This window comes from Herpailurus yagouaroundi, unplaced genomic scaffold (assembly GCF_014898765.1).
Source record: "Herpailurus yagouaroundi ecotype Mexico unplaced genomic scaffold, PumYag 100, whole genome shotgun sequence".
In the NCBI taxonomy this organism is placed as follows: domain Eukaryota; kingdom Metazoa; phylum Chordata; class Mammalia; order Carnivora; family Felidae; genus Herpailurus; species Herpailurus yagouaroundi.
The window spans coordinates 38,730,860-38,757,261 of record NW_024412391.1 but is presented as its reverse complement, the minus strand read 5'-3'; the positions used below and the strand labels follow the sequence as shown (position 1 = coordinate 38,757,261).

The 26,402-nt window shown below is 36.2% G+C and overlaps 1 protein-coding gene across 10 annotated transcripts in view; it reads left to right on the top strand.

The window, feature by feature from the left end:
* The window catches only part of BBS9 (Bardet-Biedl syndrome 9), a 447,491-nt gene that overhangs the window by 223,505 nt on the left and 197,584 nt on the right, over positions 1-26,402 (top strand). For all 10 annotated transcript variants that reach the window (XM_040472285.1, XM_040472287.1, XM_040472283.1 and 7 more), the window contains 3 exons: positions 3,278-3,373; positions 17,806-17,978; positions 21,933-22,085. In XM_040472285.1, the coding sequence (XP_040328219.1) occupies positions 3,278-3,373; positions 17,806-17,978; positions 21,933-22,085 (422 nt within the window). The remainder of the gene's footprint in view (positions 1-3,277; positions 3,374-17,805; positions 17,979-21,932; positions 22,086-26,402) is intronic.

Below are 26,402 nucleotides of genomic sequence, written 5' to 3'. Positions count from 1 at the left end.
TGTCTTTTTTTTCTTTGGCTGCTTTAAAAATTTTTTTTTCTTTAAGCAATTTAATTTTGGTGTTCCTTGGTATAATGTTTATTTTGTTTTATTTTTTCCTATGCTTGGAGTTTGTTAAGATTTCTTGATCTTTGTTTTATAATTTTCATCCAAATCGTAAATATTTTGGGCATTATTTATTCAAATATTTTTTCTGTCTCCACCCCTTTTTTTCTTCTTTATTTTAAAGACTCCAATTATATGTATATTTCCCATTTGAGGCTGTCCCAGCATTCAGTGGTGTTTTTTTTTTTTTAAATCTTTTTCTTCTGGGGCTTGATTTTGGATAGTTTCTATCTCTATACATTCAAGTTATTTTCTTCTGCAGTGTGTAATGTGCTTGTAATCCTAGACATTTTATCCCAGACATTGTAGTTGTCATCTTTCAAAGTTTGATAGGAGTCTTTTTTTAAAAAAAACTTTCATGTCTCTAATATAGCACCTTTGAACATGTGTAACAATATAACTGTTTTAATATTCTTGTCTACTAATTTTATCATCTGTGTCATTTCTGAGTTAGTAGAGACTGATTTTTCTCCTTGTTATGGATTGTAATTTCTTCTCTTTTTGCACGTCCCACAATTTTCGATTGAAGGACTGAACTTATAAACTTTACCTAATTGTGTGATTAGTGTTTTATTTTTCCTGTAAACATTCTTGAGCTTTTTTTCTGGGACACATTTAAGTTCCTTGAAATACTTTGATTCTTTAGCTGTTGCTTTTAAGCTTTGCTAGGCCAGATGGGAGCAACATTTATTCTAGGGTAAACACCTACCATAGAGGCCAAATTCTTCTATGTATTCTACCTGAGGCCTAGTGATGATTTACATTCTGATGAGTTAGAGCAGGGGCTATTTCTGGCCCTGTAGGGCTCATGGATTATTTCTTGTAATTTATTTGGATGGTTCTTTCCCTAGCCTCAGGTAGTTTCCTCACAGGTGTGCTGGTTAGTATTCTGCTGAATACTCACCCAGCCTCTGCAGATCTCTGGAGTTCTCTCTCTGTAGCTCTCTCCACTATGATACTCTGCCCTGTGAACTTTTGATACTTCAGTATTTGCAAACTCTAAACTATCTACTCAGTCTGGGGAGAATGCTAGGTTGCACCTGGGTTTCCCCTCCCTGTGTTGTGTCTTGGAAATCTTCTCTAGGTCGTAAACTGGTGCAATCAAAGCTCACTTCATTTTTTTTTTTTGTTTTTCAGGGATCACTTTTGTTCATTGCCTGATCTTCAGTGTTTTTAAAAACGTTTCATATATTTTGTCCCATTTTTTAGTTGTTGTAGGTAGAAGGTAAATTTGGCCTTAGTTTTCTCCATCTTGGCCTGAAGTGAAAGTCTCCAACATTGTAATTTTTTGTTTGCTTTGAGTCAGGATTTAAATGTGTTTTGTTTATCGCAATTTTGATATGAATTTCTTTGGTATCTCTTTTTCTGTATGTATCACCTTTCCTTTCTCTTTTTAATTTGCATTTGATTTGTTGAAGAGTAACAGATTATTTTTCCTGTTAGTTTCCCATACTGAGATTGCTGATTACGTCTCTGTGATGTTGTTTAATATTTTCTCTGTCTACTTTACTGCCTGTAAACTGGTAGTTACATCTAGAGGTATTGGAGTCAGGATTGATTATTTTGGCCATACTGCTTCCATAAGTGGTGGTATATAGTTTTAGCAGGTGGTACATATTATCAGTTTGTCTCTTTTTTTTTGGTATGGTAACAGCCATTGATTTCAATGCTGAGATCCATTAAATTTATTGAAGTTGAAAAATTATAACTATTTCTTTCAAGCTTTCTTCAATATTTGCTGGATTATTTTATAACGAGAACTTCCCCCTTACCTACTATTGGTTATGTGGTGCAGTTTGAGTAGGATCATCTAGATGTTTGGTTCTTGGTCTTAATACTGATTTTTAAAATAATGAGTTGATTCTCTAGCATCCTTCATTAGTGAGCATTTGGACTTTTTTTGGTTTGTTTTCAGTATCAGTATGAACACATGCCTTTAAATATTTTTTAAAATTTTATTTAAATCCCAGGTAGTTAACATACTGTGTAATAATGATTTCAGGAGTAGAATTTAGTGATCCATCACTTACATACAACACTCAGTGCTCATCCCAACAAGTGTCCTCCTTAATGCCTATCACTCCTTTAGACCATCCCCCCACCCAGTATTCCTCCAGCAACCCTCAGTTTGTTCTCTGTATTTAAGAGTCTCTTAATGGTTTGCCTCCCTCTCTGTTTTTATCTTATTTTTTCCTGCCCTTTCTGTGTGTTCATCTGCTTTTTTTCTTAAATTCCACATAGGAGTGAAATCATATGATAGTTGCCTTTCTCTGACTATTTCGCTTAGCATAATACACTCTAGTTCCATCCATGTTGTTGCAAATGGCAAGATTTCATTCTTTTTGATCGCCCAGTAATAGTTCATTGAATATATAATATATATATATATATATATATATATATATATATATATATATATATACCACATCTTCTTTATTCATCAGTTGATGGACATTTGGGCTCTTTCCCTAATTTGGCTGTTGTCAATAGTTGTAATTTGGCTGCTATACTATAAAAACTGGAATGCATGTGCCCCTTTGAATCAGCATTTTGGTATCCTTGGCATAAATGCCTAGTAGTGCAATTCCTGGGTTGTAGGGTAGTTCTATTTTTAATTTTTTGAGGAACCTCCCTACTGTTTTCCAGAGTGGCTGCACCAGTTTGCATTCCCGCCCGCTGTGCAGAGGGGTTCCTTTTTCTCTGTATCCTCTCCAACATGTGTTGTTACCAGAGTTGTTAATTTTAGCCATTCTGAGGTGTGAGGTGGTATCTCATTGTGATGTGTTTTGCTTTTTTGATACTCAAATATTTTCATCTCTGGCCAGAAATCTCCTTAAATTGGCTTTTACATCCTTTCCACACTACTACTCACTGATAGTTTCCTTGCTTTCTGGTGTGACAGCTCTTCTAGGTTCATCTTATGTATTTCCTGCCTCAAACCTGGAATGAAACAGAAGGAAGGAAATGAAATGATTTCAGAGTATTATTTTGAGGCACAAATGTTAGCAATTGGGAATTACCATGGAAATCAGCTAATATGTTCTAATTCATACACAGGCTTTAAACACGACTAGTGACGTAAAAAATACTTGTCATCAACTGAACTTCCTATTTCAAACATGAAGTGTTTTCTTTGTGGTAATGTAAAGTGATATTTTTCTTTTCTTTGTAGGCTTTGCCAATCAGTCAGAAGACGATCAGGTGAATGTAATGGGTTTTCGCTTCTTAGGAGGTTCCCGAGTTACTCTTCTTGCTTCTAAAACCTCTCGTAAGTAAAACCATGGTGTTCTTACTTTTGAAGTTTTCTATTGAGGACACCACATCATAGATCATCACATCAAGGATTTCTGCAGAGGGTGTGTTCAGTTAGATATTGAAAACTAAGAGTCATGTTATTAAAAGTACGTAGGACATTAAAGTTACGAAGATAGGATCCTGTTTTATTAGAGATATGTAATTTTGGTGGTGGGGATTAGTAGAGTTTGAGAGAACAGTTTAAATAATTGAAAATATTGTTGATGTTTGTTTGTTTATTTATTTATTTATTTTGAGAGAAAGAGACAGAGTGTGGGTGGGAAGGGGCAGAGGAGACACAGAATCCTAAGCAGTCTCCAGGCTCCTAGCTGTCAGCGCAGAGCCCAACATGGGGCTCGAACTCACAAACTGTGAGATCACGACCTGAGCCAAAGTCGGATGCTCAATCGACTGAGCCACCCAGGCACCACGAAAATATTTTTGAGATAGGTATTCGGTGAACTAGGTTTTAGTAACTACTAGAAACTGGAATTAAGTTATGTGGGTATGTATGTTCATATACCTGCCTTTTGGACATTGGCAAAGATGAAGGTGAAAGTGTGAATAGCTTTTGCTGATGCTAATCTCAGTAGAGTGAAAAGTAGTAATTATATAGTCAAGTTTGAATTTCATATTTAAATATTCTTTATTGATTTGGTTGCTTCATAGGAGAATAATAGTTGAAACTACTCAATGTAAAAGTGCTTAAAGTGTGATACCAAAGCTACTAAAGTCATTGAGTTATATATATCTTCATGGAAATAAAGTATAATATTAAGAAACGAGTGTTTAACAAATTTTCGGAACACCAAGGGTATTAGGGAGAATAAATGCATGTATGTATATGTTGAAAAGTTTGGCTGAGTCCACTTAGCACACGTTTAAAATCTCTGCAATTTGTGAAATGAGTGTATACTTTCTACTTTATACATTTTCTGTTTTAGTTGGTTATTTCTTGCATGATCAGAAAATATAGTAAAATAAGGATATATTTCTTTTGAAAAATGAAGGTGTTAGGAGGAAGATAAACACATCCCTATTTTAGAAACTATAACGATGTTACAGTTCTGGAATATGTAGAGTGGTGGCTGGTGAAATAGACTTGGATACAAATAAAAATTCTAGAATAAGGCATAGAAATCAAAGATAGTTCTTAAAAGAATGAAGGGATTCTGTACTTTTTATGGTTTTTGTGATTGGTCATGATTGTAGTCTTGTTTGCATTGGCACCATTTTGTTTTGATTAGATTTAATCTTCATTTGGATGATGGAGTTAGTTTGGTACATTTCTCTTTGTTAAACTGTTCTCTTTAGTTAAACTAAAAACCTGTTGCCAGCATTTCTTTGGGAAGTTGTACACATCTGTTTGACTTCAGTTGATGTGCCATATGATGAATCTGCAGTTGAAATTACTAAAACAAGGCAAAAAGTTATTCTTGGTGCAAATGTGGATACTTATGTCCTAATTTGCTCTTTTTTAGATAAAGTAACTCTTAGAGCATTGCTATTGCCCATGATTACCTTACCATTTCTGAATTTCACCAAATATCCAGGTATATAACTGATATATTCACATTCATCTGAATATATGGTAGTGCCTTCACACAGCCATATTATGGTCAGACAGAGTAAATAATGGAATAGGACAGAACCTTTTAAATAAGAAACCAAATGAGCTGTATATGCTGAAACCTGAGGTACCGTCATTATAATTCCCTGATGGTGTTTAGCCTTCAGTGATACGGAATTCTACCTAGGAAATGCCTGTGGTGATGAAGGGAGGTAGGTATGAAGAGAGTAGTTTTCTGGGGTTGAGGCGGATGTTGAGGATCCTTCCCGCTATATCAGAGTGTTCTACCCCAAGACAAGAATGACGTAATTTGTACCCAGTCTATGTTTGGCATCTTTTATTTTTGGTGAAAGGCACATAGTTTTTAGTCTAGAAATCTGAATTCACAGAAAAGCCCTACATATGGAAAGAACCCAGTATTTCTTCCCTGGTAAACGGTCAAGTGCTTTGTAAGTCATATAGAGTTGCCTTCGGATATTGGATAGTATTTTCTGTGGACTCCACATATTCATCTCTTTTTAAAACCTGCTTGATAATCAGCCAAACCTTGAACTGTGCTGATGGTAATTTTAGTTCAATTTCCTGATTAGTTATGGATCAGCCAAAGCAGACAAGAGAAAAGCAAATGCAGCTCATTGTCTCAGATATCAAGTCACATTCTCTTGGGGGGAACTCAATAGGTTTTTATTTTCAGAAAGTAGAGTAGTCCTTCAATGTAATTAGAATTTATTATGTGAATCCTTGAAAAAGAAAGCATTGAAGATAAGTAGGAAAAATACTCTACCCTAGATAAATTTCTGAAAATGATTTCCAGAGTCCTAAATTAAAAATAATAAGAGAAATGATGGCTGTGTCTGTTACCTTGATTGTAGTGATAGTTTTATGAATGTACGCATATGTCCAGATTCATCAAACTGTGCACTTTAAATATGTGTAGTTGTTTTGTATTATCAGTTATACCTCTCTAAAGTTGTTAAAAGTAACAAAACAGGTCAAATTTTATGAGATCAAATATTTTTATAATCAGAGTTGTAAACATTTGTATATGAAAGTCAATTATTTTGATTCAGTACAGTGGGATTTCAGAAGAAATATGCTGTTGTCTAAATATGTGTATATCCTTGCTATGCCACTTTTTTAAGCTCCGTTTTCAGTGACTTATTACCTCACACAACAAATACTGTCACCTCTCTGTCTTTCCTTCCTCCTGTTCCTTTCTGTCTATAATTTTCTTTGTGTTCCTTATCCTTATTTTGATCTTTATCTCTATTATATCTCTTTGTGCCTTACATTATTCTACTTGTTTTTTAAAGGATTAAAAATAGTTTATAAAATTTCCAAAATATGAAAGGAGAAGATAAGTAGTTGAAGGAAACAGAGAGAGAGAAAAGAAAAGCAGGAAATTAATAAAGATAAGAATAAGATTAACACTCAGAAACATAAACTGTACAATTGATAGGGTGCCTAGCAGACTCAAAGTGACAAGAAAACATTTTAATTCCAATTTTCAGAATGTTCAAAGGATAAAATCAAATAAGTTGTTTAGGAGATGCACAGCCATTTCTGATGCTGAGTCCAGAATGGAGTTTCTCTTCTGAATACACAAGGACAACTTCTTTAATAATGTCTTTATAGCTTATTTTTATAATTATAATATTATGTAACTATAATTTATGAGCAACAGATTTCATAGAACTTTAAAAATAATAATGAACTCAATTTACTAAATATAATTGTCTCAGCCAAAATCAGTAAAGTCTGAGAAGCAGCTTAATCCAAGGATAAATTTAGAGTTGCTAGTGTTGCAAGTTTTTAGTATCTCATATTTTCACTAAGAATTGTATAACCCAACTCAGTAATTCAGAAGTGAGATGTGGGAAGGAGTTGTGGGTTTTATTTTGTTTTAAAATGAGCACTATTAGAACATGCTTCAATAATAATTGAAATGATTGAGTTCAGTGGGAGAGGCTGATGATCAGGAAAAAAGGGGACTCACAAAGCAATGAAATCCTGGAGAATTAGAAAGAATGTGGGTTTCAGAGTTTGGGGAGCAGGGGAGATTGAAGGATAGGCGTTTGTAACTTTACTATGACAGGAGGGGTTGGATGTAGGTCCAGAGAGACTTTAGATTTGTTGGTGGGAAGATAAAGGAGCTTTTTTTTAAAAATTTTTTTTTAAATCTTTATTTTTGAGAGAGAGACAGAGTGTGAGCAGGGGAGGGGCAGAGAGAGAGGGAGACACAGAATCTGAAGCAGGCTCCAGGCCCCGAGCTGTCAGCATAGAGCCTGACGCGGGGCTTGAACTCATGAACCATGAGATCATGACCTGAGCTTAAGTCGGATGGTCAACCGACTCAGCCACCCAGGCTCCCCAGGAGCTTTGATGTATAAATTTGAAAAAAAGATATGACATTGGTGTCTTGGAGAATAAGAAAGCAAACTCATGAAGGGTAAGGCAATGTCAAGTTCCCATTTGAAGTTTCTGATCCTGAATTTTGAAGTGAAACCAAGTCATCCTTAGACAATTTTCTCTGGCAGTGATTTGTTTATTAGCATCCAGGCAACTAAAGTCACGGCTGGGATTTTGAAACAGATTATTGCAAATAAAATATTTTTGTGAGAATGATTTTAATAATGGCTACCACATCTAAACTGATAAGAAGAGAAGTAAAGGTTAGAGAAAACTGACACAGGGTGAAAAATTAATGGGTTCAATGGATCACAAGTCTTTTTTTTTTTTTTTTTTTGAGTGGGAGAGAGAGAGATTGAAGGAGGGAGAAAGGGGGAGAGTGAGTAAGTGCAGGAGCGTGAGTTGGAGAGGGATAGAAGGAGAGGGAAAGAGAATCATTAGCAGGCCTCATGTCCAGCACAGAGGCTGATGCTGGGCTTGATCTCCCGACCATGAAATCATGATCTGAGCCAAAATCAAGAGTAGGCTACTTTACCGACTGAGCCACGCAGATGACCCTGGATCACAAGTGTTAATAAGGTTGAAAGAGTGGTGTGGTGGGAGTTGTAGAACAACTGAACTAGAAAAACAAAAGGTGGTGGTCAGAGAATGAATAAGATATTGATGTTAGAGTTCAGCGGAACTACAGATTCTGGATAAAGACAAAGGTGTGACCTTGTGGAGTGCTTTGTGGAGATGCCAGAAGATCAATGGAGACAGGGTTTTCGAGGAAATCAAGTGTCACAGTTGTGGATATTTAAAGAGCCTATTTGATGTTAGCACAATGAATGAGAAAAAGAAGCACATCCAGATATATTATTGTGAAATTTTAGAGCACTAAAGATCTGGAGCATATCTTCAAAGATTAGAAAGGAAAAAACAAGCTCCGCAAAGAAGATGAATCAAGAAAGCATTTTAACTTTTCATTAAAATCCTTGGATGTTAGAGAACAGTGGAAAATTGTCCCTAACATCAGAAGGAAATGATTTTCCAATAAAAATTTTGTGTCTCACTAAACTGGTAGTTAGCAATATATGCTGAGTAAACACATGGTCTCAGCGTCACAAGTAGGGCTAAGCAAATGCAGATAGCAAATTTATGTAGCCTCAGGTAGGCCTTTGGAAAATGGGAAAGATAACTAATACACTGAAGATTTCAACATCCTTAAAGATTTTAACCTATTGGAAAGAGCGATTGGATTGAATAAGGTCAAGTATAAAAGTCATTTGCTTGTCTATTTTGATTATTTTCCTTTTAGGTATAATGAAAAATGTATAGTCATGTATGTGAATAAGCGTTGGGCCTTGAAAAATGCTTTCTTCGTGCATTTGCCCAGAAGTAAACATATGTGATCTTGAGCAATCATAACCAAAATATCTTCAGAACAAGGAAGTAAGAGTCTTGCTCTATTTCATCTCAGTAGACTATGCCTTTGTTCATTTTTCATTCAGCAGATGTATTAGATACAAAGATTGTCCTAGCTTTTCTGGAGCTCGTGGACTAATGGGAGAGACAAACAGAGAATCAATAATAGAATGCTTGATAAGCCTACAGAAGTACACTTAAGGTGCAATTGGAGCACAAAGGAATGAGGTTTCATAAGAGATTTTATTTGTAAAGATTCTTGAGGAATGAATAGGAGATTGTCAGGTGAAGGGCATTTTAGAAAGAAGAAAAGGTTGATAAAGCATGTGGTTTTTAGCGATTAGTAAATTTTCTTCTCTACCCAGAAGTACATATAGTAGGGGCTCTGTGATAGTCCTTTAATGAAGCCAGAAATTTAGAGACAAATGTAATGATCAAATCTAATGTACACAGTGATTCATCAATATAAAATGACTATTAATGTTAGAATTTCTTAGCAATATTACTAAGGGGCAATGGGAATATTATATGAGTCCAGATTGGAAAAAGCTTCTTGAAAAGTAAATTTAGAGAAATGATCCATAATTTCTACTAATATTGAAGAAGTTGTATATTCGGAATATTATGCTAATACCTACTGAAATTGTTTATATTATTTCCTCCAACTTTTTTGTTTTAAAATGCATACATTTACTTATCTGTCTCACATTTTAAAATGTCCAAATAGCATAAATTATATTGATGCTTTATGATATGAATACAAACATTATTTATATTGATGAATTTCAGATGTTCTGACATGAATAGAGAATGACGTGATACATTTTTGTGCCCTCTTTAGTTAAATATATTATTTTCTCCATTTGTATTAGAGTGGAATGGCAATTGACTGGGCTCCAGTTATCCAAATTTATTTCATTTGGAGGCTGAAATGGTTATTTCCACTGAGCTGCTATTACAAGATGCAAAGGAAAAGAGATAAAAAAAATAAATGGAATGTTCGTTTTGGCAGCTGTTTTAATTACGAATATTGTAAGGGTGTATTTTAAAATACAACTTTCTTCTTTCATGTCATATTATAAATAGAAAATTTTATTTCTCTTTTCCATGAAATGTATACTCTGGAAAATCTCCAGGGCAATATTAACCATCTTTGAGTACTAATACTGAGAAAATGCTTAATAATAAAAATAATGCCTTATAAATCTTTGACTCACAGATTCTTACTGATTTTTGGTAATCTGAAAAAAATCAACTTAAAAATTGTGTTTATATTTCTAAATCTCGAGCTCAATTGTAAAATTTTTCATTGCAAAAAGTTTTAGTTTTCTTTTTTTCCCCCTGCATGTGTTGATGAAAATAAGAAAATAATTGAAGCCAGCATTTTAAAGTTACAGAAAATATCACACCTATTTAAATGTTTATTATGGTTTTTACATTTCTGTTATTTGGTGACATTCCTGTACTATACTTGGTCACAGTAGAGTTCTGTCTTAGTCCGTATGGGCTGTTATAACAAAATACCATAGACTGGGTGGCTTTTGTACAACAGTAATTTATTTCTCATAGTTCTGGAGGCTGTGAAGTCTAAGATCAAGGTGCCAGTGGATTGGGTTCCTACTTCCTGGTTCACAGATGTTTGTGTTTTTGCTATGTCCTTGCTTGGCAGAAGGGGCAAAGGGGCTTTCTGGAGTTTCTTTTATAAGGTCACTAATCCCATTCATGAGGGCTCCACCCTCATGACCTAATTACCCAAGGGACCCATTTACAAGTACCATTGCTTTGGGCATTAGGATTTAACATATGAATTCTGGAGGGGACACAAAATTTGGTCTACCATAAGTACATATTGCTGGATATCTGAAACTTTACTTATTATTGGGTTTTTCATTGAGTTTTAGATTTTTTACTTGTTTTACTCTGTACTGTTTGTATCAGATAGTTTTAATTTTTTCAACCAATGTTTTTGAACATCTTATTTTGCTTGGTCTAAATTTAAAATACAAAGGTAAATTGCATTTGTATAGGTCTCTTCCATACATTATATCTTTTATTTATTAAAAAAATTTTTTATGCTTATTTATTTTGGAGAGAGAGACAGAGTGTGAGCATGAGCATGGGAGGGTAGAGAGAGAGAGGGCAGGCTCTGGGCTCTGAGCTGTCAGCACAGAGCCCGACGCGGGGCTCAAACCCACAAACGGTGAGATCATGACCTGAGCCAAAGCCGAATGCTTAACTGCTTGAGCCACCCAGGTGCCCCTCTTCCATACCTTATTATATTTGATCTTCATACTGACCTGTTGAGGTATGTGTTATTTTCCCATTTGTGTATATGAAGAAACTGAAGATTGGATCATTTATTTGTACTAAAGTCACAGATTTAAAAATTTACTAGATTTTAAGTTTTTTGATCAGAGGATAAGACTTGAAAAACAGGATTTTCTTCCTAACGTGATGCCTTTAATTACTAAATATGCCACCATCTGTGACTTGGACCATGGTTATAATGTCCTAACTGTAAGTCTATTTTTGCTCCTTTCTGATTCATTTTCTACTTGGCAGCTCTTGTAATAAAAACAAAGAAACAAGTAATCACAAATTAAATCATGCCACTTTCCAGCTTGAAATCCTTTGTGTTTATAGAAATATCAAACTCTTTACCAGTCTTTATAGTTCTCCCTGTATGTTCTGGCCACAACCTAACATCCAGCCTCATCTAAGGACACTCTCTTCCTCACTCTGGTCTTCTCTCAGTTTCTGGTACCTGTCTGACATTTTCTGCCTTGAGGTCTTCGAGCTTGTGAAATCCCTCTGCCTGAACTGGTCTCCCCATCCTTAGAGTCTGGACTTTATGTATAGAATGATTAGGGATATGGGATCTAAACTCAAACTGATAGTTGAAATTCCAGCTCTCCTTCCAATTTGTCTGAATGATTTTGGAAAAATTTCAAAGCTTGTTTTTTCATCTACAAAATGGGAATAAAAACATACAATTATAGTATGTAAGAATCAAATGAAATAATACCTAAAAAGCATGTAGCAATTTCCTGGTATACTCTAAGTACCAGGTAAATTTTAGGTGCTATTGCTGTTTTCATCATTATTACTTTTAGTACTACCACTGATGTCACTCAGTGTGGCTTTCTATGACCATGGTATCTCAAGAAAGAGCAACCATTTGTCTTTATTATGGCACCCTTTTTATTTGCACCATAGTTCTTTCTTGTGACTATTTGTTATTTACTTATTTACTGTCCTTACCACTAGAATTAGAACCAGGAGCAGTATGTGTTGTTCCTTATTGTCTTTTCAGCACTTAAGGGTTTTTCAATGGATGAATAGATATAGTATTACCTTGAATCTCCTTGTGCTTATCAATCAAAGATAGTCTTGCACTGTGTCCTCAACAATTCAAATCCTGATAAAAGGAGAAGGGAAATGTTAGACTTGCCCACACATCATTTCGTCAGATTGGGGATTTTGTTGTGTGCCAGGGTGGGGAAAAGATTTCTAATTGTAGGCAGCAGAGATCAGACACTTTACCTCTTTGGGGAAGAGTTCTGGGTACTGCTGCCTTTCTTAGCACAACACCCCCCTGCTTTCCTTAATATAAAACACCCATGCCCAGTGTAAGCTATGAATGTGGACTGAGCCCGGCACAATTCCTAGGAGGCATTAGGACAGGTGCTAATTGGATTTATCTTGCACAGTCAACCATCAGCCAGCCCCTGGTCAGCTGAACTGTTGGGATACTGCTAAGAATCCTGTCCATGTTTTCCCCAGTGATAAATTCTGATAAATTTTCACACTAACTTTGGGGGACAGACTTGCCTGGTCATTCCTGAATATGCCTTGCTTCCAGCTTTTCTTGCCCATACCTTTAGGGACAATTTAACAGAAACTGGTGTGATAATCTTGTTATAGCACAGCATACAAACTGCTCACTCAGCTGCAGCCATAATAGCTTCCTCAGGGTTCCTGAAAGCACATTGCTGCCTTCGGGCCTTTATGCTCACCATTCCCTGGTCTTGGAATGCTCTTCCCACAGACATCTCTGTGGTTTGCCCCTTCACTTCATTCAGGTACCTTGAAATATATATTTTTTACATCTTGGGCCAGTATATAATTCTTTCACATGTGTTATAATAAAATCCCAGTTGTTTATGTATATCTCTTTTAAGATACGTAAGTTGTGACATTTGTATTGGAAAATGATACTTGAATAACTTTCTTTCTGTAGTTTTATTTCATTTTCTGTATAAGAAATTTTATTCCTTAGGTGCATTCAGGCTGCACCTCAGGTTTTTCTACGTGCTTGTGCAAGCCTCTTCAGAATCTTTCTAGAACCAGAATGAATTAAATTCCTTTGAAATATTAGCAATGTACTGTTTATATAAAAAATTTATAACTGTATCTAAAGTGACATCAAATTCTATGCTTAGGAAAATATATTTTATATAAGCCACTTTTTTTTCACATCTGCTATTTGAAAGTTACTGGGTTAGTAGGTTCTGTGTGAGTCTAATCGGGTTTATGATGGAATCTCTAGTTTACATATTCTTGGGGGAAATAATGATGATAGTGATGATAGTAGGTAACATTTATTGAGTCCTTACTTTGTGGCAGGCACCATTTTATGAATTTTACTGAAGTGAGCCTATTAAGGCACTGTGTCTTTTCACTTTCAGAATCTCAGAATGTGGGAGTGGTAAAGATCTTGTTCAATATTATGAATCCTGGAGGGAGCTTTTCTCTAATACTATTGGCAGATATTCTTACAGGATCCCCATGGAAGTTTACAAGAAGGGCAGGGCTCTGAGCTCCTGAAGGAGGAGCTCACATAACCCAGAAGGAACGGAATCTGAAAGATGAGGACCGTGAGCAGTGGTAGGAGGTGTGGGAACCACAGGAACAGGAGCTGGAGCTGGAGGTGTGGCTGATGGCCATCCTCTCTGAGGAAGCCCACAAGATGGTGTGAGAAGCTCACACGAAGTAGGTGGCATCAGAAAAAACTGCTGAAGCAAGTAGGGGGCAGGATCGACATGCTGCAGGTGGAGGTGACATCCTTGAAGACATCAGTCATCACGTCCACACCCAGCCTATCTCAAGCATGAGCTCCACCTGCAGCTGCTGAACCCTACTAAGCCTGGGCCCCACAAGGGCCAGGAATACCGGCAGCTCCCTCTGCCACGCTGTGTGCCCCACTGTGAGACATGCCCTTTCCTTGGACGAAGAGGACAAGGAGATGGGTATGACCCTTTCTGCAGAATTCTATGCCTGGACGGAATTACTCATCCTGGACAAGCCCTGTTCCTTCCTTGGAAGGGTGTACCCAGAGGATGTGGGCCCTTGCCTGGACTTTATAATGCAAAAGTTCTTGATGCTGTTATAAGCTGGAGGACAGCGAATGCTCACCGTCTAGCCTGTGGCTCTGCGGATGCTGCTGCAGTAAGAGTGGACACAGTAAAGTTTGGCAGTGCCGACTTATGTGCACACACCTGCCAGTACCATATCTTGCTCTGTCACTTTGAGAGCCCCACCTACATCTCACCATCTTCTTAGCCTGGATCACTGTAGTGTGCAACTTTGTCACCTTCATCTACCACGTCTAGCAAGATCTGTCGCAGAAGAATCTGAAGCGAATGTTTTGGGAGATCATAAAGCTGTAAAAGGAGATGCAGCTGGCCCAGTTCAGCTTCTTCCTCAGGGAAGCCTGGGGCGTTGGCCTGGAGCCAGATGTGAAACATCTGCCTAGGAGGGACAAATGGCCAGGACCTGGAGGCAGCACTGAGCTGGTACCAAATATCTGTCCCAAGACAGATGAAGAGATAGACAGATCTGTACATGAGAAGATGACCTGTGTTTCTTCCCCATTGTGTTCTATACCAAACACCAGGGAGCTTGGATCCTTAAACACTTCCATTGGAGTGAGGTAGTTCCCTGTTTCCTGAGGCAGCTAATTCTATCAATATCTGTAATTATTACACAATACTTATTGTGCTCTCTGCCCTTTGCCACTCCCTTGCTATTGTCTAATTCCTCTGCTATGTGATAGGCTCTCACATGCTTGGAAATAGTAACATATCACTTGCGGGGAAGTCCTGGCACTTTTGTGGCAACATCAGCCTGCATGGGGTATCCCTGAATTGGTAATGGTAAAAGCAGTGTTTACTCTTCCCCAATAACACCCATTTTTCCAGGTCTGCAGTGAATTCCTTAAGGGCAGAGGCTCTTGCTTTATCCAGGGTTTTATCCCCAGCATCTTGCATTGAGTTATATAAATGAATGAAAGAGTGAATAAATACCAGTCTGGGTTCAATATGTTGGGTCCCAAGCTTACCTTGGATAGGACCGTAGATTTAGAGAATTGTAATATTGCATGTTGTTATCATCATTCTTCCTTTTACCGCTTTACTCCCACGCCATCACAGTTGTGCTCTCTCCATTCTTAGAGCATTGAGCATTCAGTGACACTTGCAAAGAAAGGTAAAAGCTGTTTTATCTGACCATGGCCCTATTATCTTTGATGGGGAGAAATGAAACCAACCGATTAGCACCATAGGCAGAAATCAGACTTCAGAATAAGACTAGGGTGAAAGTAGGGCAGAAGGACGCTCCAGAGGAAATGATATGGTAGCAGAGAACATCGGGGTGTTTGCCATGCAGTATGGCAGGCATACCCAGTGTATTTTATTCCTCATGTTGAATATATTGAAAGAGAGATGACTAGGAGAATGAGAGGAGATATATTTTTGGATTCTGGTGGAGGATGACAAATTGAAGTCCTAATAACCAAGTTAAAGGTGTCATATATTCATAGAATTTGTCAAGGACCATGGGGAATATAACAAATATTTCATATGTCTACATGTCATGCTAACTTAGTAATATCTTAGTCTCCTTAAACAAGGAGACTGAATTCCTCCTTGTACTCCCAACATTTCTTTCTATGTGATTGTACATAATAGATGGTCAATAACTGGTGAATTAAATAGAATAGGGGAATTGGTTCTAGGTCTCAAAAAGTGTATAATCTCTTGGAGAAATGGAATATAATCATCTGGAGAGTTAAATAGGAATAAGAAAAAGTATATGCCATGATCAAATTGGATTTATTCCAGGTATGCAGTGTTGATTCAACCTTGAAAACCAGTTGGTGTAATCCATGTAACTTTTTGTAATCCATTAATTTTAGTTAATAATTACAGTGTATTGTATTCATCATTAATCATAATCATACATAAGTATGTATCATAATAATGTAAGATATTAATAATTGAGGAAACTGGGTGAAGGGTGTGTGGGAACTCTATTATCTTCATAATTTTTCTGTAAATCTAAAACTGTTCTAAAATAAATGTTAATTAGGGGCGCCTGGGTGGCTCAGTCGGTTAAGCATCTGACTTCGGCTCAGGTCATGATTTCACGGTCTGTGAGTTCGGGCCCCGCGTCGGGCTCTGTGCTGACAGCTCAGAGCCTGGAGCCTGCTTCAGGTTCTGTGTCTCCCTCTCTCTCAGACCCTCCCCCGTTCATGCTCTGTCTCTCTCTGTCTCAAAAATAAATAAATAAAAAAAATTAAAAAAATAAAATAAATGTTAATTAAAAAATGCATAGTTGTATGTGGTTAAGTGCATGGTGAACTGTAGACTAAGTGTATATATGAATTTAAAGAGGTACAATATTGTGAGGTGGTTAAGATTAATAGCTAATCTTTGGATTAAATATTAGAGTTCTAATTCTTGCCTGCTACTATGTGGCTAGATGATCTTGCAGATTATTTAAACTCTTCTGTAAAATGGGGATAACAAGATTTCCCCCATAAGGGTGTTGAGTTTTGAATGCAGAGTGCTCAATGCAGTGCCTAACACATAGTAGGCTGCTGTGAGTGCTAGAGAAATAAAGATTTCTTGGGGTAGGTAGGATTGAAGCCAGGTCCTGAAGAGTAGGTAGGATTTAGACAGGTGGGGAAAAAGAATATGCAGTATATCATGAATTCTAGCTCTGATGTTTGATATGCTTTGTGACCTGTCTCAAGTTCTCTGTGCCTAGTTTTCCTTTTTTTTTTAAAACGGGGTTGTTGTAATCACAGTGCTTGGTTCATAGTTGGTGCTCAACAAATAACAGTTGCTCTGATCATAGATGTAGTTACTACCACCACTGTTATCACTGTCATCATTGTCAAGTTAGGGTGGGGGATGGACAAGAATTTGTTTTTGAGCTGAGGTTTCAGCGAATGGAGGCAAACAAGATTTACATTTAGGGAAGGGACTGATTACAAATATAAATAAAAGAAATGGGGCGCCTGGGTGGCGCAGTCGGTTAAGCGTCCGACTTCAGCCAGGTCACGATCTCGCGGTCCGCGAGTTCGAGCCCCGCATCGGGCTCTGGGCTGATGGCTCAGAGCCTGGAGCCTGTTTCCGATTCTGTGTCTCCCTCTCTCTCTGCCCCTCCCCCGTTCATGCTCTGTCTCTCTCTGTCCCAAAAATAAATAAACGTTGAAAAAAAAATTAAAAATAAATAAATAAATAAAAGAAATATTAGAAAAGTAGAAAACTTTGATCATGATTACGGTGATTTAGCTGGCTACAATGTCCTGGATGTGGGACTTTCTGCATAATAAGTTTTATTTCACAACAATATTCTGAAACAAATTAATAAATACCAGATTATACTTCTGCAATGGCTTTTTTTTTTCTTACCTTGTAAACAAAGATTTCTTATTATCTTCCCTTTTTTTTTTTTAAAGAAGGACCCTAATTTGGGTGTTGTTATTGAAACCTATAAGAAACATAGGGAAAAGGACCATACTCTACACCTTGTCACTGTGACCACATACCTTTGGACTTAAATTAAATGTTATGTGGTTGAGGTAGAAAACTGCAATAAAGCAGTAGAAATCCTATCTATAGCCCCCCCCCCCCCCCAGTCTTTTCCTTTTTATTTGGGTATTCATGTCAGAGTTAGTGATAATCATGTAGTTTCAGCTAGTAATTATGTGTTAATAGGCATTTTTTCTCTCTTAGAACGATACCGCATTCAGAGTGAACAGTTTGAAGATCTTTGGCTCATAACAAATGAACTTATTATCCGCCTTCAAGAATATTTTGAAAAACAGGGAATCAAAGATTTTGCATGTTCTTTTTCTGGAAGTATGCCCCTTCAAGAATATTTTGAGTTGATTGATCATCATTTTGAGGTATGTATGATCATAACTCATATTGTCTATAATTTTTCAATATATGGAAGAGAAAGAGATGCTAGAGGAAAGGATTCTAGTATATATGCTAGTAGATTGAGTGCTTCAAGTAGTTATTTTATGTGGATGACTTTGTGTATCTGTTCCTGCCCTCTTGCCCATTTTGTGATCACTTGCAGACCTTAACAGAGTGCCTGCCCAGAGCTAAGCATGTGGTCTGGCTTCAGAACAAGCAGATTTAATTTTCCCACATGGAGACTTAACCTTTGACCCCAATAACCCAGTGTTAAAACTATTTGAGCTTATCGGCAGCCATTTGGCTAACTAATTCTAGCAGGCCATAAATGAGGTGTGATTATAAAGTAAAGTGATTTTTCCTTTTCCTTTTAACAAGCACACCAGAATTTCTGCATCTGAATGAGGGTTAACCACATAAAATATTCTTCAGTATCTGGCACAATGGGCACTTAGCAAATGCTGAATGATTAAATGTTTAAACAAATGAGATCTGACAGTGACTTTGTAGCCAGAATATTTTTGCATTTCTTCTTTGGAAGTACCTTCAGAGCCTGCATTAGATTGTTTTGAGTATCATGATGGTATAAAATCTTCATCCTTTGAAGACTGATTTGATATTTGGAAATAGCCAAGAGTCATGTCTTGTGAATGAATTAGATAATGAAATTGTTTTAAAAATCTCATGTGTTAAAAAAAAAATCACCAGGTTCAAATACTTATGTGCCCACAAATAGGCACTGTAGGTGATTATAAAGAGGGGGTTTCAAAAGTATTTTGAGCATTATTTATGGAAGCATTGGTTCCCTAGAGTAACTACTTTTTAAGTAATCAATAGGTTTTTGCACTTCAGTTTATAAACTATGATGTGTGACTGTGTGTGTGATAGAGAGAAAGAATGTCATGTAACTTGTCAGTCACATGAACATTCATTCTACTTAATGTTCAGTCCCTCAGACCTTCTAAGAACACTGACTTTAACCTATAAAGACTTCTTTTAGTATAGTGTGAAAATGCAGGGAAAATTTTAGTGCGTAGAATCCAATTACACATAACATTTGTCATTATCAAATAAATTGAGCTTACTTGGGTTCTCTTTCACCTATGCTGATAATATTTTATAGGACAGTGTGCTTTTGACCAAATCACGGCACCAAAACTGACCGTTTGGGGAATATATTTAGGTATTGTAAGGATTGAGATCCTTTGCAGTCCTCTAGGATTTATTTTATTTTATTTATTTATTAAAGATATATTTTAAAAATTCTTGCTTTACTGTGCAAAACTGGGATCTAGTGGTTTATGGAAGGGTCTACGAAAAGACCATATTAAATACATATTTGTAGTATTTAAAACAGAAAATATTAGATTCTGAATGGCTATAAGTTTGACACAGTTTCGCCCCTTCTTTGCTGTCTAGTAAGCCCCTGGAGATTCCACATCAGGGGCATTTCCTTTCTGGGGAGGGATTTAGGGAACATGATGAACTACAGGCACTTCCATTTGTTATACAGTTTAAAAGGAGCATCATTATACTTCCTTTCTCTCTGGCCCTGCTCTCTGCTTTTTTAAAAATACATGATTTTAATCTTTGAATCAAGATAGTTTTTAGAATCCAAGTGTCCCTTAGTGTAAGCTCCATGAAGGCAGGAATTTTTTGTTTGTGTTATTCATTGCTATAATTTCTAGCACCTAGAACAGTGCTTGGCCTTGGGATCAATAATATTTGTTAATTCTGACATATGAAAACAATTCAATCACTGATGTTTGGTTATACATTCAGTGGAATGATAACTTGGCTGATGTGTCAGTATTGAAATTTCATGTCTTTTATAATTTTTCTTGTGTTTCATGAATGTAATGAATAAAATATAGCTGGAAATTATACAATTAAAAGAGTGAATTATTGATAATTAAGCTAATCCTCTTTTTAAAAAATTCAGTTATTTAAAAAATTATCATTTAACTTTTGGTAATGAAAAGTGTTTTTCCCTTCAAGAGAATATTCTGTGATTTAGTTAGTTGCTTAGTGCTTCTGAAATTGGAATCAAAAGACATTAATAAAATTTCAGGCTTTTTTTTTTTTTTTTGAATCACGTGTCTGGAGAATACATACACTTGCAAGGGAAGTTGGATATGAGAAATGTATACTGTAAAAGCTTGATTTCTGAACACTTTGAAAATGCTGTTTATTTCAGGACTAGGTTTTGACTGTTTTGTAAAATGGAATTAGCAGTTCACATAATATGATTTCATGGAGTGTTTCTTCTACCCTATGACCCTGATTAGCTTTCTTTTATTTTAATAATATTAAACTCAGGGGTTATAAGAAGAGTCACAGTAAAAAGAGTCTATTTCTGATTCTCCTCCTCCTGCTACTCAGTCTCTTTGGAAGAAACTTTTGGTGTTCAGTTTCTTGTTTATCTTTTTAGAACTATTCTATGCAGTCTCAACTATGTTAATATACAGATTTCTTTTTTAAATTTTTTTTTTTTTCAACGTTTTATTTATTTTTGGGACAGAGAGAGACAGAGCATGAACGGGGGAGGGGCAGAGAGAGAGGGAGACACAGAATCAGAAACAGGCTCCAGGCTCTGAGCCATCAGCCCAGAGCCCGACGCGGGGCTCGAACTCACGGACCGCGAGATCGTGACCTGGTTGAAGTCGGACGCTTAACCGACTGCGCCACCCAGGCGCCCCCAGATTTCTTTTTTAAAAATTCATGAATGGTAACAAATTATAATACTATTCTGTATTTTTTTTGCTTTGTTTCAGTCACTGTATCTTTGTATAACATTGCATATCAGTACTTAGTAGTCCTGCAAAGTAGTCTTTATTATTTAACCTGTCCCCCTATTGATGAGTATTTTGATTATTATTAATATCTTACTATAATACTATAATAAATAATTCTATAATGAATACACTTGTATGTACATTATGTTTTGCAAGTATACCCCTAGGATAAATTCCTAGAAATGGACTTGGTAGATCAAAGAGAGCTATATGTATTAGCTTTTCTGTAAATTTTGTCCTTTTTTTCCCCTATTGGCTTGATACTCTTTTTCTTACTGTTTTGTATTGGATTTTGGTCTTTTTCTCATTGATTCTTAGATGCTCTCTAGCTATTATGGGCTTGACTTTTTGTCTGTGTGGTTATTGCTTTTATTTTTACAGTTTGTTCTTTGTCTTGTCACTTATGTTTCTTTTTTTAACTATATAGAATTACTTTTTTTCTTTTTTAGTTACAAATTTATCAGAGGTGTGAGTATGTGTGTGTCTGGCTTTTGGCTTTTTTGTGTTTTTAATTTTTTTAAGTTTATTTATTTATTTTGAGAGAGAGATATAAAGGAGAGGAGGGGCAGAGAGAGAGCGACAGAGAGAGAATCCCAAGCAGGCTCTACGCCATCAGCACAGAGCCTGATGCAGGACTCAAACCCACGAACCGTGAGATCATTACCTAAACCTTACCCGACTGAGCCACCCAGGTGCCCCTGGCTTTTGGCTTTTGACTTAGAAGGGTCTCTTTCATGCCAAGATTATTGAAAAATTCTAATTTTTCTAGTTCTTTTATTGTGTCTAAACTTATTCCAACTGATTTTACTGTAAGGACTAGAAGAGAAATTCTTATTCTTTTTTCTCATGTATTTAATCAGTTATTACAAGACATTTATTAAATAATCTGTATTTTCCCCAGTGATACTGGGTTATCTTTACTGAGTTTCCACTTGACCTGTCCTACTCTGTTGTCTGTGTATGATCTATGTATCTATCGATTCATGTACCAAATATTATAGTTTTAATTCTCTTAACTCTGTAATATGTTTAAATTTATGTTATTACTGTCTTTCAAACTTTAATTGCCATTGCCTGTATTCTTGCTTTAAAAATGTTTTCTTGTACACATGTAACCTGAATTTAAGAAATTCTTTATGGTAGTTGCGGATAAATGGTGAGAAATTAGAAGAACTGTTATCTGAAAGAGCTGTACAATTTCGGGCCATTCAACGCCGACTATTAACAAGGTTCAAAGATAAAACACCTGCCCCCCTCCAACACCTGGACACCTTGCTAGATGGAACTTACAAGCAGGTAAGTGTGATATCAATTACAGTTTTTCACTACTGGATATAATTTTTTTCTTTCACCCTAGAGTCATGTACTAGAATAGCAATAAAAGGTATTTCTTCTCTATGTACTATGGAGCAACAGATAGCACACAAGCTTTAAAATCAGAAAACCCTAGGTTTAAAGTCAACCTTTGGGACTTTCAAACTATGTAATCTTGAGTAAGTTCCATAAGATCCATCATTTTCCACATTTTACTTTCCAGACTTATTACGAAGATTTTTGATCGCTTATGTGAAGCAGCCAGCACAATGCCAGGTGCATAGTATGTGCTTGGTAGATAGCACCTGTTATGCTCAGTGTTATTGTTAGACAATTCTTGGTGCATTTCATGATTATCACCATAGTTCATTAATTGTCCTACTGGCTTACACTTCCAGTATTATGTCAGTTGATGTTTTGAAATGGCATTCTTAAACAGCTCTTTGTTTTAGTTCAGAAAGATCTTTTTCTTCTTCTTCCTGATTCTTTTTTTCCATCTGATTTACCTTTTGCATGGCTAGGGTGATCTGACTCTCATTCTTATAGTATTATGTCACCAATAGCTGTTCAAAATTATCATCTCTGCGTTAAAGTCATAATTTAAAAATTTTTAATTTTACGGGTAAGACCTCTGCCAGTTCCACTATAACAAATTCAGCTTTGAATGACTAAAAATACCTTCTTATGTTTCTATACAAGATCACTAATGTGTTTCAAATCAGTGTTGTTAGTATGAATATTCTGTTGATATTTTAATTGAATTTTTTATTGAGATAGTTATATATTTACTTGCCGTTTAACAAAAAATACAGATAGGTCTCATGTATCCTTTACCCACTTTTCTGAAGTGGTAATATTTTACAAACCTACAGTATAATATCACAATCAGGATATTGGCATTTCTAAAATCCATGGATTTTATTCAGAATTCCATAATTTTACTTGTACTAGTTTGTGGGGGGAGGTGTGTTTTAAGTTCTATACAGTTTTATCACAGGTTCATGTATCCACCACCACATTCAAGATATTGAACAGCTCCATCACCACAAAATTCTCTCATGTTGCCCTTTACTACCATCTCCTCATTGCCTTCTACTATATTCTGTTTTTTTAAATTTTATTAAATATAATTTATTGTCAAATTGGTTTCCATACAACACCTAGTGCTCATCCCAACAGGTGCCCTCCTCAGTACCCATCACCCTCCCTCCCCCCCTCCATCAACCCTCAGTTTGTTCTCAGCTTTTAGGAGTCTCTTATGTTTTGGCTCCCTCCCTCTCTAACCTTTTTTTTTTTTTCCCCTTTCCCTCCCCCATGGACTTCTGTCAAGTTTCTCAGGATCCACATAAGAGTGAACACATATGGTATCTGTCTTTCTCTGTATGACTTATTTCACTTAGCGTAACACTCTCCAGTTCCATCCACGTTGGTACAAAAGGCCAGATTTCATTCTTTCCCATTGCCACGTAGTACTCCACTGTGTATATAAACCACAATTTCTTTATCCATTCATCAGTTGAAGGACATCTTTCCATAATTTGGCTGTTGTTGAGAGTGCTGCTATAAACATTGGGGTACAGGTGCCCCTATGCATCAGCACTCCTGTATCCCTTACCATATTCTGTTGACCTTGAAAGGACAAATCAGATATTTTTTTCAGTTAGAGGAAAGAATAGCTTACTACTATTGATAAAATAGTTGTTTTTTGAAATGTTCATGGTTATGTGAAAATTAGAAGCAATTTGAGGGGACAGTCAGTAGTAGCAGTAGGGTATTAGGAAGAACACTGGGCTTTGAGTGCAAAGATCCCAGTTCTGTGGCTTTTGGCAGTTTCCTGACCCTTTCAGATCTTCAGTTTCTTTCCATAAAATGGAGTAAATACCATGTTGTTACAAAGAGTCTTTATTGGTAATACACGTGGAAATGCTTGGTAAATTGTTCTACAAATCTTGCCGGCCAGTTTCCTTTGTGCTGGAGCCATTCTGTGACTCCTGAGTGAGTAGGCACTAACGCTGCTCTTTCTGTTCCACACTTCTTTTCTTCCTTAAGTATGCTTTTCATTTTGGTTTGTTTTTCATTTTCTTTTTTTCCTCCTCTTCCTTCATGTCTCTTTGGTGACTTAATCTGTCTCATTCTTAGGCCATACCTGCTGTGCTTGGGGCTAAAGATAAGCTGCCTCTTGTCTTTAATGATACTGATTTTGTGGACACAATGGTAGAGGGGTTTTTAAAGGAATTTGATGAGGATTCTTGATTTAATACTTTCCCTGTTTTCTATATAGCAAGACTTCCTTTGTCTTTTATATGTTTAAAGTGCTAGGCTTTTTTTGGTTTTGTTTTTTTTTTGTTGTTGTTGTTATTTGTTTGTTTTTGCTTAGTCTTCAGGTTGGGTTTTTTTTTCCATGATTTGTAATATTGTAGACAAAATGATCAAAACCATGGGTTTTTGCTTGAATCTATAGTTTTAATTCATTTTAGATTAGATTAATTCATGTAATTATTTTTAGATTAAAAAAGAGAATGAACAAGCTTTTGAAAGATGAATACTATAAGGAATTTGACTTAGTTTTAATGTAACTTCCTACTCAATTTTATTATATATTCATATTAAATTATAGTGAGAAGTTGATTGTTCTCTATTTTAACTCCCTTCAGTTAACTTTTAATCATGTAGTTAATACATGAATATAATTTCCTGAAGAGAAGGATAAGATAATACATAGTGCTAAATAAATTCTTTATCATGGCCCTTTATCATCTTCTCAAAAATGTAATCACTTTTATGTTTTTGTGTCTTTCTAGACCTTTCTTTTTTTTTTTACATTCAGAAATGAAGTACTGTTTTGTGAGGCTAAAATAATCCATAAATAACATCATGCTGTATGTATACTTCTCTTTTCTCTTTTTCTTTTAACAGTATGTATTAGAACTCTTTCCATATTGATGTATAGATCTACTTCTCTATGTGTTATGTAGTATGTAGATATTCTGTAGTAGGGACAAACTACAGTTTATCAAAGAAGAGATTTTAATAGTTTTAATGTTGAGCCTAACAGTGAGAAAAAGTCCGTTTTAGACAAGTCTACTGTGACCAAACAGGGATATAACATAATTCACTATCACATACCTTCCGTACCTAGTGTGGATTTTTCTTATCTTTATACTTTGCCTGGATAGGGGGCATGATTTAATTGGCAGATTAGCCAAACCCATGAAATAATGAGCCATGTTAGAATGTGATCTTACTTTCCATAGCATGACTGTCAGATTTTTAGCGAGTTTTCCTGGAGTGCCTGGGTGGTTCAGTCAGTTGAGCATCCAACTTCAGCTCAGGTCATGATCACTCAGTTGGTGAGTTCAAGCCCTACATCAGGCTCGCTGCTGTCATCCTGTCAGCACAGAGCCCGCTTTGGATCCTCTGCCCCTCCCCTGCTTGCAGTCTCTCTCTCTCTGAAAATAAATAAATTAAAAAAAATTTTTCCTAATATGGCAGTTTAAAATTAGATCTGTTGCCTATATAGAATCCTAGTTTTCTCATGTGCAGGGAGTATTTAATTTTTTTGTTAGTCCTTTTGTGGATCTTAGCGCCACTTTAGTTTGATCAGGGTCAGTAAGAGAAGCACTCTGAGCCGTCCAGTTAAAGATTTACATTTTATTCCATTTGTCATCATGTATTTGGAAGATGCTGTATTGTCAGCATTTAATGAAAGGTGATTACTGGCTCATGTGAAAATAGAAGCAGAAGCCAGTGTCCTCCTAAAACTAGTGTGTAAACTCTCTGAAGGCAGGAACTATTTTCTTTTGCATTATTCATACCACTATATTTTTAGGATGATACATTTCTTGCCACTTTATAGACGCTTGATAAATATTTGCTCTGTGAAGGAATTCTTTATTGACACTAAGATAATTGCTGAAACTGTGTTTTTGATAAGGGAAGCACTACAAAGAACAGACTGGTAGATAGTTCTTTGAGTTCAGGCTCATGAATCATTGGGATGGTTTATTCTAAAATCCCCAAAAGCCACTAAAGGAAACTCTCTTCTGTCTTCCTAAGTAATTTAGTTGGAAAATTCAGGTAAACTGTCCCAACTTAGAAGGTTTTATAGCTGTAAATTCCTGACTGAGAAAATATTTTCTCCGCCTCCTCCTCCTCCTCCTCTTCTTCTTCTTCTTCTTCTTCTTCTTCTCCTTCTCCTTCTCCTTCCTCCTCCTCCTCCTCCTCCTCCTCCTCCTCCTCCTCCTCCTCCTCCTCTTCTTCTTCTTCTTCTTCTTCTTCTTCTTCTTCTTCTTCTTCTTC